This window comes from Chiloscyllium plagiosum, chromosome 7 (genome assembly GCF_004010195.1).
Source record: "Chiloscyllium plagiosum isolate BGI_BamShark_2017 chromosome 7, ASM401019v2, whole genome shotgun sequence".
Taxonomy (NCBI): Eukaryota; Metazoa; Chordata; class Chondrichthyes; order Orectolobiformes; family Hemiscylliidae; genus Chiloscyllium; species Chiloscyllium plagiosum.
In genome coordinates this window covers 109,190,135-109,207,547 of record NC_057716.1, presented here as the reverse complement: position 1 = coordinate 109,207,547, position 17,413 = coordinate 109,190,135, and the positions used below count along the sequence as shown (strand labels likewise).

At 45.9% G+C, this 17,413-nt stretch overlaps 1 protein-coding gene and 1 pseudogene across 1 annotated transcript in view; one reads left to right on the top strand and one right to left on the bottom strand.

The window, feature by feature from the left end:
* Window positions 1-17,413, top strand: part of LOC122551865 (unconventional myosin-X-like) — a 230,211-nt gene that overhangs the window by 87,219 nt on the left and 125,579 nt on the right. The window contains exons 12-20 of the mRNA XM_043694412.1: window positions 5,491-5,637; window positions 6,112-6,212; window positions 6,351-6,417; window positions 8,726-8,818; window positions 9,029-9,097; window positions 11,631-11,713; window positions 12,570-12,681; window positions 13,356-13,436; window positions 16,448-16,572. Of these exons, the coding sequence (XP_043550347.1) occupies window positions 5,491-5,637; window positions 6,112-6,212; window positions 6,351-6,417; window positions 8,726-8,818; window positions 9,029-9,097; window positions 11,631-11,713; window positions 12,570-12,681; window positions 13,356-13,436; window positions 16,448-16,572 (878 nt within the window). The remainder of the gene's footprint in view (window positions 1-5,490; window positions 5,638-6,111; window positions 6,213-6,350; window positions 6,418-8,725; window positions 8,819-9,028; window positions 9,098-11,630; window positions 11,714-12,569; window positions 12,682-13,355; window positions 13,437-16,447; window positions 16,573-17,413) is intronic.
* On the bottom strand, window positions 4,955-5,054 carry LOC122552068 (annotated as a pseudogene).

The window sequence follows — 17,413 nt, the reverse complement described above, 5'->3', positions numbered from 1 at the left end:
TCCCTCGAACTCAGCACCGCCTTCCTAACCTGCAATCTTCTTCCTGACCTCTCCACCCCCACCCCTCTCCGGCCTATCACCCTCACCTTATCACCTTCACCTTAACCTCCTTCCACCTATCGCATTTCCAACGCCCCTCCCCCAAGTCCCTCCTCCCTACCTTTTATCTTAGCCTGCTGGACACACTTTCCTCATTCCTGAAGAAGGGCTCATGCCCGAAACGTTGATTCTCCTGCTCCTTGGATGCTGCCTGACCTGCTGCACTTTTCCAACAGCACATTTTCAGCTATATATTTCCAAATCAGTCCTGTGGCTTAGAGAGGAGCTTGCAGGGGGTGGTGTTCCCATGTATCTGCTGCCCATGTCCTTCTAGATGGAAGCGGTTGTGGGTTTGGAAGGTGCTGTCTGAGGGTCTTTGGTGAATTTCTGCAGTGCATCTTATGGATAGTACACACTGCTGCTTCTGAGCGTTGGTGGTGGAGGGAGTGGGTGTTTGTGGGTGTGGTGCCAATCAAGCGGCTGCTTTGTCCTGGATGGTGTCAAGCTTCTTGAGTGTCACTGGGCTGCACCCATCCAGGGGCAAGTGGGGAGTATTCCATCACACTCCTGACTTGTGCCTTGTAGATGATTGACTAGATTTGGTGAATCAGGAGGTGAGTTACTTGCCACATAACTCGTAGTCTCTGACCTGCTTTCATAGCTACTGTATTTGTAAAGCTAATCCAGTTTAGTTTCTGGCCAAATATACCTCCCCCATGATGTTGATACAGGTATTCAGGGATAGTAATGCCATTGAAAGCCATGAGACAATGGTTAAATTCTGTCTTGTTGGAGATCTTCTGGGACTTGTGCAATGTGCCTCTTCAGTCCCAGCCTGGATAGTGTCCAGCCCTTGCTGCATTTGGACATGGACCACTTCAGTATCTGAGGAATAGTGAATGGTGCTGAACATTGTGCAGTTACTGGCAAACATCCCCACTTCTAATGGAGGGAAAGTCATAAATGAAGTAGCTGAGACAGCTGGACCGAGGACATTTCCCTGAGGGACTCCTGCAGAGATGTCCTGGAGCTGAGATGACTGACCTCCAACAACCACAACCATCTTCCTATGTGTCAGGTATGACTCCAGCCACAGGCGAGGTTCCCCCAATTATCATTGATTCCAGTTTAGCCAGGGCTCCGTGATGCCACACTCGGTCGAATGCAGCCTTGATGTCAAGGGCTGTTCCTCTCCCCTCCCCTCTGGAATTCAGCTCTTTTGTACATGTTTGACCCAAGGCTGTAATGAGGTCAGGAGCTGAGTGACCCTGGGAACCCAAACTGGGCATCACTGAGCAGGTTATTGCTGAGTAGGTGCTGCTTGATAGCTTTGTTGATGACACCTTCCATCACTTTACTGATGATTGAGAGTAGCAGTGGGACAGGATGGGACAATAACTGGCTGTTTTGGATTTGTCCTGCTTTTTGTGTACAGGGCATACCTGCGCAATTTTCCATATTGTTGGGTAGATGCCAGTGTTGTAACTGTACTGGAACAGCTTGGGCAGGATCTTATAACATAGCAACAGGAGTAGGCCATTCTGCCTATTGATGCTGCCTTCCATTCAATACAATAATGGCTGATTGGGCAGGCCAATGCCTTTACCCACTCTATTCACATAACCCCATAACCATTGGTGACCAGAAATCTTTCATTCTTTACCTTAAACATACTTAAAGCTGGATCCTCCACAGCCCTCTATGGGATGGAATTCTGAAAATTCACAACACTGAGTTTTAAAACAAAATTCTCCTCATCCCGGACCTAAGTCACATCATCCTCATTGTTAAACATTGTCCCAGACTACACAACCTGGGAATAATTTTACCTGCATCTACTCTGTTTTTTTAAGTGTCTTGTAGGTTTTGATGAGATCATCTCTCATTCTTTGAAATTCTACAGAATACAGGCACATTTTGCCCAGTCTCTCGTCATAGGTTAGTACTGCCTTCCTGGGAACAGGTTTGGTGAACATTTGTTGCACTCCCTCTTTGGAACTTGAGACCAAATGTACACAGCGCTCCAGGTGTGGTCTAACCAAGCTCCTATAGAATTGAAGCATGACTTCACTGTTGCTCTGTTCAAACCCTCCTGCACCATTCGCCTTTCCAGGGCACAGCTCATACTGGAGCAAACGTCTTAGAGTTAAAATGGATGTCTGGCAGCAGCTTGAGTTTCCTAGTACACAGAGAACATTTTGTATCGAAAGGCCAAGCAGCAGTCTTTTTAAATTTAGCCAATCAATTTTTTTTAGGCCCTTAGCTACCAAAAACCTATTCAATTCGCGGTGAGAGTGGTGAGAGTGGAGTAACCACAACTGCCTCACATTTACTATAGCCTTGAAGAGGGAAAGGAGCAGTTACCGAGGGAAGATATTTAATTGGGGAAAAGGAAATTATGATGCTATCAGACAGCAGTTGGGAAGTACAGACTGGGAGCAATTGTTCCACAGAAAGGGTACAGCAGACATGTGGAGACTATTTAAGGAGCAGTTGTTGCGAGTGATGCACAAATTTGTTCCACTGAGACAGGTAAGAAAGGGTAAGATTAAGGAACCTTGGATGACGAGAACAGAGGAACGTCCCATCAAAAGGAAGAAGGCAGATTATGTAAGGTGGAGGAAGCAAGGATCAGCTTTAGAGGATTACAGGCTTGCTAGAAAGGAGCTCAGAAATGGACTGAGGAGAGCCAGAAGGGGGCACGAAAAGGCTTGGCAAGAAGGATTAGGGAGAACCCAAAAGCCTTTTACCCACACTTGAGGAATAAGAGAATGATCAGGGAGAAGGTAGGGCTGATCATAGATAGCGGGCGGAACTTGTGCATGGAGTCTGAGCAGATCGGGGAACCCCTAAATTAGTTTTTTGCTTCGGTTTTCACCAAGGAAAGGGAACTTCCCCAGGGCCAGACCAGATGTATCCTAGACTGCTCGGAAAGCGAGAAAGGAGGTTGCTAAGCCGCTGGCGAGGATATTTGCCTCCTCACTCTCCACGGGAGTTGTACCGGAGGATTGGAAGGAGGCGAATGTTGTTCCTTTTTTCAAGGGTAATTGGGAAATCCCTGGCAATTACAGACCAGTCAGTCTTACCTCTGTGGTCAGCAAGGTTTTGGAAAGAATTCTGAGGGATAGGATTTATGACTATTTGAAAAATCATAGCGTGATTAAAGGCAGTCAGCATGGCTTTGTGAGGGGCAGGTCATGCCTCACAAATTTTGAGTTCTTTGAGGAGGTGACAGGTCGACGAAGGTCAAGCAGTGGATGTGGTGCATATGGACCTCAGCAAGGCATTTGATAAGGTTCCCCATGGTAGGCTCATTCAGAAGGTCAGGAGGTATGCAATACAGGGAGATTTGGCTATCTGGATTCAGAATTGGCTGGCTGACAGAAGGCAGAGAGTGGTTGTAGATGGAAAGTAATGTACCTGGAGGTCAGCGTTGAATGGTGTCCCGCAGGGCTCTGTTTTGGGCCTCTGCTCTTTGCAGTTTTGTAAATGACTTGGATGAGGAGGTTGAGGGGTGGGTTAGTAAATTTGCAGATGACACAAAGGTTGGAGGTGCCGTTGATAGTATCAAGGGCTATTGCAGGCTGCAGTGCGACATAGACAGGATGCAGAGCTGGGCTGAGAAATGGCAGATGAAGTTCAACCTGGGTAAATGCAAAGTGTTGCATTTTGGAAGGTCGAACTCTAATGCTGAATATAGGATTAAAGACAGGATTCTTGGCAATGTGGAGGGACAGAGGGATCTGGGTGTGCAAGTACATAGATCCCTCAAAGTTGGCACCCAAGTCGATAGGGTTGTTAAGAAAGCATATGGTGTTTTGGCTTTCATTAACAGGGGGATCGAGTTTAAGAGCCATGAGGTTTTGCTGCAGCTCTACAAGTCCCTGGTGAGAACACACTTGGAATATCGTGTCCAGTTCTGATTGCCCTACTATAGGAAAGATACAGAGGCTTTGGAGAGGGTGCAAAGAAGGTTTACCAGGATGCTGCCTGGACTGGAGGGCTTGCCTTATGAAGAGAGGTTGACTAAGCTCGGATTTTTCTCTCTGGAGAGAAGGATGAAGAGAGGAGACCTGATCGAGGTATACAAAGTAATGAGAGACATGGATAGAGTCAATAGCCAGAGACTTTTCCCCAGGGCAGGATTGACTGGCATGGGGGGTCATAGTTTTAAGACATTAGGAGGAAGGTATAGAGGGGACATCATAGGAAGTTTCTTTATGCAAAGAGATGTGAATGCATGGAATGCGTTGCCAGCTGTGGTGGTGGAAGCAGAGTCATTGGGGACATTTAAGTGACTGCTGGACATGCACATGGATAGCAGTGATTTGAGGGGTGCATGGGTTAGGTTAATTTATTCTGGTTTAGGAATAATCTTCGGCACAACACTATGGGCCGAAGGGCCTGTTCTGTGTTGTATTTTTCTATGTTCTAAATTTAAATCCAATAATTTTGATAACCTGGGACCAATCCGATTGTAAACATATTGGTAGGCCATCAAGAGTATAAAAGATAAGGGCATTTGGAATATCGGGGAAAGCCAATTACTGTCTGCTAAGAGATAACAGCTCACAACTTTTAGAGAAAGCACCATCTATTTACTATGGTACCACAGAACACTATCTAAAGTCCTGGCAAAAGATTCTAGCGGAGAAGACACAGAATATTCTGGAAGACGTATAATCTGGCTGTAATTTCGAGAGACTAAATTCTATTGTTTTGTTATATAGAATGGGACTTGTATTTATTGGAACAGCATACCATGACTATGAGAATCTTGCATCATTCAGGAATAGTTTGTAGTTAGGAATTAAAAAGGTAAAAACAATGACTGCAGATGTTGGAAACCAGATTCTGGATCAGTGGTGCTGGAAGAGCACAGCAATTCAGGCAGCATCCGAGGACAGGCAAAATCAAAAATATGGAACGCTTCACGAATTTGCGTGTCATCCTTGCGCAGGGGCCATGCTAATCTTCTCTGTATCGTTCCAATTTTAGTATATCCATATTTTTGATTTTGCCTGTCCTCGGATGCTGCCTGAATTGCTGTGCTCTTCCAGCACCACTGATCCAGAATGTAGTTAGGAATTGTTTGGTTTGTTGATAGTTTAGTTAAGTTGTTCACTGTTAGAATTAGATAAATAAAATGTCACTTGTTGATTGTGAAGTGAGTGTCAGAGATTTCTTTTACTTAACCACTAGAAGTTGCTGAAAAATGAATCCCATCCTTTTTCAAATGCTTTTTAACAGATTATAGGGTGAGACGCTCCCCTTTTGGTGATTCTGTTTTAGTTGTCAGAGGGAGATCAACCTCCGCTTTATAACAGTACCCTGTGCCTCTCAGTCCATGTCATGTCTGAAGCAGCAGGAAGGTGCGAAGGGTTTAATTCTGTTCTTGTGCTGTGAATCTGTCTGTGAGTGTACACTAATGTTCCGTTCCCTGTATTTCAGGCTGCTGACTCCCGGGATTCCATGGCCATGGCACTCTATTCCCAGTGCTTTTCCTGGATCATTAGGAAAATTAACACAAAGATCAAAGGAAAGGAGAGTTTCAAATCCATCGCCATTCTTGACATCTTTGGTTTTGAAAACTTTGAGGTGGGTGAATAGTTCAGGCTCTAACTGAGGAGAAAGAGGGTGGGGAGAGGTCTGCCATCTCCAAACCCTCAGTTCCATCCACAAACAAAGTCTGAGGTATCAAGGAGTTTGTTGTGTTGTGAGGGAGTCAAAACATTCTGGTGAAGGGGTGAGGAGCCATGAGATCATGGTTGAAGGTAAGAGGTTGAAAGATTGTGAGGAGACTTTGAGAAGTTGTGATGGAGATTCAAGGATGAAAGGCTGGGCGTGTGTGGCTGGGGGGTGAGCGGTTAACAGGTTTGGGTGAGGAGTTAAGGGGTAAGGGGTTGAGATGTTGTCCTAAATGAGGGATGATGGATTGTAGAATGAGGGTTTGAGAAGTTATGGTTGGAGCAGAGGATGTGAGTGAGGGGTAAGGGACCTAGATGTTCTGGTTGAGGTATGAGAGATGAGAATTGAGCATTGCAGAGCTGACACTGACTTCTCTTGACACAGATTAATCGGTTTGAACAATTCAATATTAACTATGCCAATGAGAAACTGCAGGAATATTTCAACAAACACATCTTCTCCTTGGAGCAGCTGGAGTATAACAGGTGAGGTGACCTCAGCAAGCTCAAACCTCTGAGCCCAACCTTAAACCTGCCCTGCCCTTTCGAAGTGCAGCCCACTGATGTCATTCTCTCGCCTGTGGAAAATCACACCAGCTCATATCCACTTCTTTATTTCTGCAGAGAAGGAATGAGTTGGGAAGCAATTGATTGGATGGATAATGCCGAGTGTTTAGACCTGATTGAAAAGGTAGGAGATTTTGCAGTTCATGAAGGCCAGGAAATCAGCAGAAATTCTAGGAAGTATTCCAGAAATCCCAGATTGTATGATGCCCAAATAACAAACCTGTATCTCACCTATTTTCTAAGGATCTGTATCCCTCTTCTCACTTTCTGTCTAGATACATCTTAAATAATGCTATCGTGCCCAACTCTACCGTCCCTGCTGACAATGTGTTCCTGGCACCCACCACCATTTGTGTAAAGAGCTTTCCCTTAAACCTTTCCCCTCTCACTTTGAACTCATGACCCCTAGTAATTGAGTCCCCCACTCTGGGAAAAAGCTTCTTGCTATCCACCCTGTCTGCACCTCTCATGATTTTGTAGACCTCAATCAGGTCCCACCTCAACCTCCATCTTTCTAATGAAAATAATCCTAATCTACTCATCTTCTCTTCATAGCTAGTGCCCTCCATACCAGGCAACATCCTGGTGAACCTCCTCTGCACCCTCTCCAAAGCATCCACATCCTTGTAATGTGCCGACCAGAACTATACGCAGTATTCCAAATGTGTCCAAACTAAAGCCCTATACAACTGTAATGTGACCTGCCAACTCTTGTAGTCAACACCCTGTCCGATGAAGGAAAGCATACCATATGCCTTCCTCACCTTTCTAATAACCTCCATTGCCACTTTCAGGAAACAATGGACCTGAACACCCAGATCTCACTGTACATCCGTTTCCCCAGGACTTTTCCATTTACTATAAGGTTTGCTCTGGAATTGGATCGTCCAAAATGCATCACCTCGCATTTGCCCGGATTGAACTCCATCTGTCATTTCTCTGTCCAACTCTCCAAACTATCTATCTTCTCTGACAATCCCCTTCACTATCTGCTACTCCACCAATCTTAGTGTCATCTACAAACTTGCCAATCAGACCACCTATACATTCCTCCAGATCATTTATGTATATCACAAACAACAGTGGTCCCAGCACGGATCCCTGTGGGACACCACTGGTCACAGGTCTCCATTTTGAGAAACTCCTTTCCACTACTACTCTCTGTCTCCTGTTGCCCAGCTAGTTCTCTATCCATCCAGTTAGAACATCCTGGACCCCATGCAACTTCACTTTCTCCATCAGCCTACCACGGGGAACCTTATCAAACGCCTTACTGAAGTTCATGTATATGACATCTACAGACCTTCCCTCATCAATGAACTTTGTCACTTCCTCAAAGAATTCTGGAGGCTGGTATATTCAACATTTAAAAGGCGTCTGGATGTGTATATGAATAGGAAGGGTTTAGAGGGTTGTGGGCCAAATGCTGGCAAATGGGACTAGATTAATTTAGTATGTTGGTTGTACAGATGGGTTGGACCAAAGGGTCTGTTTTTGTGCTATACCTCGTGAGGACTATCTGACTGTAAATGCTATAACTGTACCTATTTTGAACACTTCCTTTGGCAGTTGGTTCCACACACAAACCATTCTCCACGTAAAAAAGTTGCTCCTCATGTTCTTTTTAAAACGTTCTCCTCTCACCTTACAAAGTTTGCCCCTTTGTTTTGAACTCCCCCACCCTTGGTAAAAGACCCTTCCTAATCACTTTATCCAAGCCCCTAATGATGTTGTAAACCTGTATATGGTCACCCTTCAGCCTCCTCTGCTCCAGCGATAAAAGCCCCAGCATTTCCATACAACTCATAACTTCCATTTCCAGAAACAACTTGGTAAATCTTTTCTTAACCCTCTCCAATTTAATTATATCCTTCCTATAGCAAGTTGACCAGAACTTATAATCCTGTGCTGTTTGTATTTGTTGGGGACATTGTAGAGTGAGCTTTACTCTGTATAAAACCCCATACTGTCCCTGACCTGGGAGTGTTTTTTGGGGACAGTATAGAAGGAGCTTTACTCTGTATCTAACCCTGTGCTGTCATTGTCCTGGGAGTGTTTGATGGGGACTGTGTAGAGAGAGCTTTACTCTGTAGCTAACCCCGTATTGCCCCTGTCCTGGGAGTGTTTGGTGGGGGGTGGGGTGGGGAGGGGAGGACAGTGTAGAGGGAGCTTTACTCTGTATCTAACTCCATGCTGCCCCTGTCTTGGGAGTGTTTGATGGGGGACAGTGTAGAGGGAACTTTACCTTGGGTATCTAACCCATTGCTGTCCCTGTCCTGGGAGTGTTTGATGGGGAACAGTGTAGAGAAGCTTTACTCTGGGTATCTAACCCCGTGCTGTCCCTGTCCTGGGAGTGTTTGATGGGGGACAGTGTAGAGAGAGCTTTCCTCTGTGTCTAACTGGTATGCCATGCTTGGTTTTTCTCTTTATAGAAGCTGGGCGTCCTTGCTCTGATCAATGAAGAGAGTCGGTTTCCCAAAGGCACTGACTGCACACTGCTTGAGAAATTGCACACTCAGCACCAGGTGAGGGGGTCTTTGCTGGGATCTGTCAGAACACCGTCTCACTTTCTCTATCTGCATTATTTCTCTCTCTCCATCTCCTCACTCCCTCCTTTCTTACTTCCTCACTCTCTTCTTCTCCACCTCTTCATTCATTTTCAGTTTCTTACTCACTCTCTATATTCTTACACTCCAGTTCCACAAGACTGAAGGATGTTTTACTGTCTTTTGCAGTGTAACTCATTCTATGTGAAGCCACGGGTAACTGATGACCAGTTTGGGATAAGACATTATGCTGGTGAGGTGAGTCTGTCTGACAGTAGTCTGATACCAGGCCTGTATCACACAGTTTCATGCAATGTTGATATCTCATTGTAACAATAGCATACAGCGACCATTGTATCACACAGTGCCTATAGTATGTAATGTCCATATTGTATAGACAGGCATCAGTGCTGGTATCCTTATGTTTGTGATATATATCTATGGGCGGTTTTGGGGAGGGGGGAGATGGGAGTTGGTTGCAATGATTGGTAAATTTGCAAATGACATAGTGATTCTATGATGGTTGAAGGGAGGAGATAGGTCTTAGGTTAGAGGAGGATATAGACAAATTGGTCAGGTGTGCAAATCAGTTGCAGATGGACTTGAAGCCTGAAAAATGTGAGGTGAAGCACTTTGGAAAAAGGAACACGACAAGGCAGTACTTTATAGATGGCTGGACATGAGAAAGCTCAGAGGAACAGAGGCATCTTGAGTGCTTGTCCACAGGTCCCTGAAGGACATGTTAATAGGGCGGTTAAGAAGGCACACAGGACACTTGCCTTTATTCATCATGGAATAGATTAAAACAGCAGGCAGGTGATGTTGGAGCTGTACAGGACTTTGCTTAGACCACAGCTGGAGTATTGTGTGCAGTTCTGGTCCCCACACAATGGGAAGGATGGGATTGCACTGGAGGGGGTGCAGAGGGAGATTCACCAGGATGGTGTCTGGGCATTTCAGCTGTTTTCTTAAAAGCAAAGAAGGGATCTGATAGAGGTGTATAAGATTATCAGAGGCATGGACAGCGACATAGAAAGTAACTATTCCCCTTGGTTGAAAAATTAGTAATGAGGGGCCATAATTTTAAGGTCAAAGGCAGAAGGTTTAGAAAGGATTTGAGAAAATGCTTTTTTCACCCAGAGGATGGTGGGGGTCTGGAATTCACTGCATGGGAGGATAACTGATGCAGGAAACTGCTTAACCTTCAAAATGTACTTGGATAAGCTTCTTAAGTGTCATAACATTCAAGGCTATGGGCTAAATACTCGAAAGTGGGACTGGTGTAGATTTGGAGTAGTTTTTTCGGTGTAGACTCAATGAGCCAAATGGCTTCTTCTGTACCGTGTGATTCTCTGATTCCACGATAGAATCTTAGAATATTAACAGTCCAGGAGGAGGTTTTTTGACCCATCGTGCCTGTGCTAGTCCTTTGAGCATTTCACTTAATGGTATTCTTTTGACTTTTTCCTGTAACCCTTTCCATTCTTTTCAGTTAGCAGTCGTAATTCCCTTTTGAATACCTTGACTGAAGCTGCCACCACACTGTCAGACAATGTATTCCAGATCGTAACCACCCCGTGATAAAATTCCTCCTTGTGCCAAATTTGCTGCGTTTGCCAATTGCCTTGAATCTGTACTGTCTTGTTGTTGGTCTTTCTACCAGTTGGTCTCCACCAGCTCTTTCTCCCTTATGGTTTGGAACGCCATCATCAAATCTCCCCTCAACCTTCTCTTCTCAATGGAAACAGTCCCAACTTCTCCAATCCATCTTCATAACTAGAATTCCTGGAAACAATCTTTGATAATCCTCTTCTGCACACTGTCCAATGGATCCACATCCTTTCAAAAGTGTGTAGCCCAGAACTGTGCGTAATACTCCTGTTGAAGCTGAACTTGTGTTTTATTCAAGTTCAGTCTCACCACCTTGCTCTTGTCCTCCTAATGAAGATTTTTTCCTGTATTTTACATTGGCTGTGGGCATTGCTGATAAAGCTAGCATTTGTTGCTCATCGCGTATTATTGGCCAGCTAAGTGTTAATAACATTTCTAAGAATCCAGAATCACATGTAGGCCACACCAAATAATGATTAGAGACAAAAAAACTGTAGATGCTGGAATCCAAGGAAGACAGGCAGGAGGCTGGGGGAACACAGCAAGGCAGGCAGCATCAGGAGGGACAGGCAAGAGGCTGGGGGAACACAGCAAGGCAGGCAGCATCAGGAGGGACAGGCAGGAGGCTGGGGGAACACAGCAAGGCAGGCAGCATCAGGAGGGACAGGCAGGAAGCTGGGGGAACACAGCAAGGCAGGCAGCATCAGGAGTTGGAGATGGGTCCTAAAGAAGGGTTACACCTGAAACATCAACTTCTGCACCTCCTGATGCTGCCTGCCTTGCTGTGTTCCCCCAGCCTCCTGCCTGTCTACACCAAATAGTGATGGCAAATTTCCTTCCCTAAAGGACATTAGCAAACTAATTGGAATTTTATATCAATTGATGATAGTACCATGGTCACCGACACTGAGACAAGTTTTAAGGTCCGGTCATATTAGCCAAATTTAAATTCTGTGAGCTGCAAGGTGCGATTTGAACCCATGTTCAAATGGAGCATTAGACTGGGACTTGGCATTATTAATCTGTTGATAAAGTTGAAGTTGTTTTATGCTTTAATCATCTGTATCATTGTCTTTATCTCACATAGTGCAGAAAGTTGCAGGAACCTCTTCCTGAGGACAGCACTATCTCCATACTTGCGTGTCCCTGACACTCTGACACTGCCTACTTCCTGTCCTAGGTCATGTACGATGTTCACGGGTTCCTTGAGAAGAACAGGGACACTTTTCGAGATGACATTCTAAACCTCCTGAAGGATAGCCGGTATGACTGCTTGCTTCCTGGAGCTGGACTTGGCTGGATATTTCACGGATTTAGCAGCTGCCTTAGGGCCCCATGCAGATAATTAGAGTGGATGCAGCACGGCTGAGGAAGGTCCACGGGCAGGGCTTGATGCTTAACTGGGAAGGGAGAACACTGCCGAGACTGGCAGGAGACCGCAGGGTACAAGATGGAGGCACTCTCTCCAGGACTGGGTCAAAGTAAAAATCCTGCATGTCATGGTCCCATAGTGTGGGAGGAGCTAACTGCATAGCAGTCGTGACCAATGCCTCTCAGTATTTGGTTGATAAACAAGCATCGATGGCCTCCGTCCTCTTACCAAATGCCTAACTCAGTGAACATTCCCATGATATCCTCATGTCCCCATCATGTCAGCCCAGATCAGACCGATCAGGGGCTGACTGTTGTCAAAAGAGACAGTCATTAATGTCCAGGTTTGGTCTTGGCTCTATCCCCTCTGTCCACAGGATTGTCAAAATTCAGTTAACAGTCTCTTTCTCTGCCTCGCTCCCTCTTTCTCTCTGTTCCTGTCTGTTTCTCTTTCTGTCTGCCTATCTGACTCTCTTCATCTATCACTCCTTTCTCTCTTTCTCTATATCCCTCTCTGTCCTCCCCACTGTCTCTGTCTGTCTCTCTCTGTGTCTGTCTCCAAAGCTCTCTTTCTCTCACTGTCACTCTCTCTCTGTTTCTCCCTTTCTATATCTGTCTGTCAGTCTCTCTCTCTCTCTCTGGGTCTGTTTTAATGATTACATCTCCAAACTGTGAGAAGCAATTTTCTCGTTATATTGATATCTGCTTGCTGTGTTTATGCCCCATGTTCTGGGATCCTGTATTTCAGGCTGGATTTTATATACGATTTGTTTGAGCGAGTTTACAGTCGTAATAATGGTGACGACACAATGAAGATGGGAACACAGCGGCGCAAACCAACTGTTAGCTCCCAGTTCCGGGTAAGCGTGTGCCCAGCTTACCCTTGAACCCTGACTCTTTCAGCTAAGACACCTTGACCCCTGAAACCGTGACCCCCCACTTACTCATGACCTCACAAGCCCTGATCTCCTACTCTGAACCCTGACACCATGACAATCAAATCCTGACCCCTCAACCCATGAAATTTTGACTTTTAACCTGTTGAGTCCTAAACACTAGACTACTCAAACTCTGACCCCCTTACCTTCAAAGTACTGATCCCTGACCTCTGAAGCTTTGACCCCCTGACTATCTGATTCCTTGTGCCTTGACCAACCCACAAAGTTATTTGCTGACATCATCCCTTTCTCCCCAGGACTGATGATATTCACCCCAGGTGGAATTAACAAAATTTGAGAATTCCCTTGACTTGGTGCCAAAGGGAACACAATTTTCAAAAGGGCTTGGGATTTTGGATAGTTTCTGCTTGGACAGTAGTATTTCCATCCTTCACTTCTGAGCTCTCCATGCACCCTCAGCACACTGACTCAGCCCTTCTATGCTGGGGATGGGGAGGAGGAGTGGGGTTGTGTGATAGAGGGGAAGGGTGGATAAGGGTGAGGCTGAGAAGATTTGTTGGAGTGACTGACTGCGTTGGTGGCGCTGATGGAGATTATGCTGATTCTTCCCTCACCACTGTGTTTGTTCCCTCTAGGACTCTCTGCACTCACTCATGGCAACCCTCAGCTCTTCAAATCCCTTTTTCATTCGCTGCATCAAACCCAACAATCAAAAGGTGAGCTCAGTATTACACTGTGAAGTTAAGAGGGAATTTGAGGGAGTGATCAATTGCACATTGTAAAGTTTGGGCAGTGGCATGCGATGTGGTTTCTTTAAGTGTGAGAGCTCCCCAGGCACATGTCACTTCTAGTTTCAGCTCTGTGCTTTGTGTTATGACCATAATATAAGAGCAGGAATATGCCTTTGGCCCCTTGAGCCTGCTCCACCAATCAGTAGGATTACATCTGATCTGACCTCTCCCACATCCCCTTTCCTGTCTGTTCCCCTTAACCCTTGATTCCCCAACTGATCAAGAATCTCTCTGACAGCCTTAAATATCCACGCGGACTCTGCCCCCACAGCTCTCTGTGGCAAGGAGTTCCAAAGACTCCCAATCCTCTGAAAGAAGAAATTCCTCCTCCTCTCGGTCTACAATTGGTACCCTTTATTCTGAGACTTTGCCCTATGGTCCTAGACTCTCCCATAGGAGGCAAGAACCTCTCAGCATTGACCCTGCCAAACCCCTTAAGAATCTGATATGTTTCAATTCCAGTGAGTAAAGTCCGAACCTGTTTAGTCTCTGTGGATAAGAGAATCCCGCCATACTGGAAATCATCCTTTTCTGAACAGCCTCCAGCAGAATAATATCTAACAAATTAAACTGCTCACAGTACCCCTGACGTGTCTCAGTAGCACCTTGTACAGTTGGAGTAAGATTTCCCTGTTGACCTCAGGATTACTCTGAAAATGGAGTGAGATTCTCTGCTGATTGAGAAAAGCAACTAATAGAATCCTGAGGGGCATATTAATCCTGGGGATGTGATCAAAGGACTGTATGGTAATGCCAGGGCTTGAGACTTACGAGTAGTGAATGGGAACTGAATTAGCAGATTGTGATAGACATTGTTTTCAATTAGCTGGCACACTAAAAATCTTAGAATTGTCTGATCCTGCCAGTTTGTCTATCTGCTCCCTTCATCTCATGAATAATATGCAGCACATAGCAATTGGTTGGGACATTTTTGGAATATTGCCTGCAATTCTGATCTCCTTCCTATCAGAAAAATGTTGTGAAACTTGAAAAGGTTCAGAAAAGATTTACAAGGATATTGCCAGGGTTGGAGGATTTGAGCTATAGGGAGAAGTTGAATACGCTGTCTGTGTGGAGTTTGCACAGTCTCCCTGTGTCTGCGTGGGATTCCTCCGGGTGCTCCGGTTTCCTGCCACAGTCCAAAGATGTGCAGCTTAAGTGAATTGGACGTGCTAAATTGCCCATAGTGTTGGTCAGAGGAAAATGGTTCTGGGTGGGTTACTCTTCGGAGGTTCGGTCTGGACTTGTTGGGCCAAATGGTCTGTTTCCACACAGTAGGGAATCTAATCTAATCTAAGTAAGGCTGGGCTGTTTTCCCTGGAGCATTGGAGATTGAGGGGTGACCTTTCAGAGGTTTATAAAATCATGAGGGGCATGAGTAGGGTAAAAAGACAAAGTCTTTTCGCTGGGGTGGGGGAGTCCAGAACTAGAGGACATAGGTTTAGGGTGAGAGGGGAAAGATATATAAGGGACCTAAGGGGCATCTTTTCACACAGAGGGTGGTGCATGTACGGTCTGAGCTGCCAGAGGAAGTAGTGGAGGCTGGTACAATTACAAAATTTAAAATACTTCTGGATGGGTATATGAATAGGAAGGATTTGGAGGGATATGGGCCAGATGCTGGCAAATGGAACTAGATTGGGTTGTGATATCTGGTTGGCATGGACGAGTCTGTTTCGGTGCTGTACATCTCTATGACTCTATAATTGTACTTCTGAGGCCCTGTAGGGCTCTGGTCAGAACACATTTGGAATATTGTGTGCAGTTTTGGGCCCTATATCCCTGGAAGGATGTACTGGCCCTGGAATGGGTCCAGAGAAGGTTCCCAAGAATGATCCCAGGAATGAAAAGCTTAACAGATGAGGAACATTTGAGGACTTTGGGTCTATACTCAATGGAGTTTAGAAGGATGAGAGGGGGATCTAATTGAAGCTTACAGAGTACTGAATGGACAAAGTGGATGCTGGGAAGATGTTTCCATTGGTAGGAGAGATTAAGACCCGAGGGCACAGCCTTGGAGTTTTTAGACCTTCTAAAAGATCTTTTAGAATGGAGGTAAGGAGAAATTTCTTCAGCCAGAGAGTGGTGAATCTATGGAATTCACTCCCACAGAAGGTTGTGGAGACCAGGTCATTGAGTATATTTAAGATGGAGATAGTTAGATTCTTGAGTATCAAGGGGATCAAGGGTTACAGAGAGAAAGAGGGAGAACGGGGTTGAGAAATTTATCAGCCATGATTGAATGGCGGAGCAGACTTGATAGGCCGAATGGCCTAATTTCTGCTCCTATAGTCTTAGGGTCCAATTGTAGGGATGTACATGAACAAATAAGGCCACATCAAAATACTGCAGGTGCTAAAATATGGAATAACAATTGCAAATGCAAGAAATATTCACTGAATCTCTCTTCAGAGCTGGTTCTAGATCTGCTGAGTATTTTCAGCATTTTCTGTTTTTTATACAATCGGGGAGACAAAGCCCCTGGGGAGATACAGCCCCTGGGGAGACACGGCCAGTGGAGAGACACGGTCATGGGGTGACACGGCCCCTGGGGAGACATGGTCATGGGGAGACCCGGCTCCTGAGGAGACAAAGCCCCTGGGGAGACCTGGTCACTGGGAGACATGGTCCCTGGGGAGACCTGGCCCCTGGGGAGAGCCGGTCACAGGGAGACCCGGCCCCTGGGGAGACCCGGCCCCTGGGGAGACCTGGCCCCTGAGGAGACACGGCCCCTGTGATAATATGCCTGTGGGGCAAAGAAAATAAGTTGGGAGTTTGTTTCTTGAGTGTTTTGAAGTTGGTGTTCTCTGGGATTCAGAACAATTACTCCGAGGAAATTGATATCTTAGGGACCAACTTGCTTGGATAAGTACATTTGGGAGTGGAGGTGCAGAAAATTTCAAAGATAATGAAGAATTTTCTTTTGTAATTCCCAGAGGCCGCAACTGTTTGATGAGGGATTTGTTCGGAACCAGCTACGTTATTCTGGGATGCTTGAAATGGTGAAAATTCGACGTGCAGGATTCCCGGTCCGACGACCTTTCCAGGAATTTTATCTGAGGTGCAAGTTAGAATTTCCCACCATCTTGTGACCCTTTCTAAAAAAAGTGTTTAAATATCTATCATATTTCAGAGTTCTCTGTCAGAGACCAAGCATTAGGAGAGACGATAATGAAGTGTTGGTTTGTTGGGTTATTGAGAGCAACGGCCTAGCAGGGGTAAGCTGCAGTGACCGTGTCTCTGGCACGAGGTCCGGCTCTGAGGCTCAGAAGGGAAAGGGGGAGAGGAGGAGAGCGCTAGTTATAGGAGACTCTTTAGTTAGAGGGACGGACAGGCGGGTCTGTGGACATGGGCGAGACTCTCGGATGGTTTGTTGCCTCCCGGGTGCCAGAGTGCACGTTGGCACCAACAACATAGGTAGGAAGAGGGGTGGGGAGGTCATTCAGGAGCTCAGGGAGTTAGGCTAAAAGCTAGGACAGACAGAGTCGCCATCTGTGGGTTGTTGCCGGTGCCACGTGACAGTGAGGCAAGGAATAGGGAGAGAGTGCAGTTGAACACGTGGCTGCAAGGATGGTGTAGGAGGGAGGGCTTCAGGTATCTGGACAATTGGACTGAATTCTGGGGAAGGTGGGACCTGTACAAGCAGGACGGGTTGCACCTGAACCAGAAGGGCACCAATATCCTGGGAGGTAGGTTTGCTAGCACTCTGCGGGGGGGTTTAAACTAATTTGGCAGGGGGATGGGATCCGGACTTGTAGTCCAGCAAGTAGAGTAGCTGTTTCTCAGGATGTCCAAGAATGTAGGGAGACTGTGAAGAAGGTAGCACAGACAGGGAATACTTGCGGACACAGAGATGGGTTCAAGTGCGTATACTTCAACGCAAGGAGTATCAGAAATAAGGT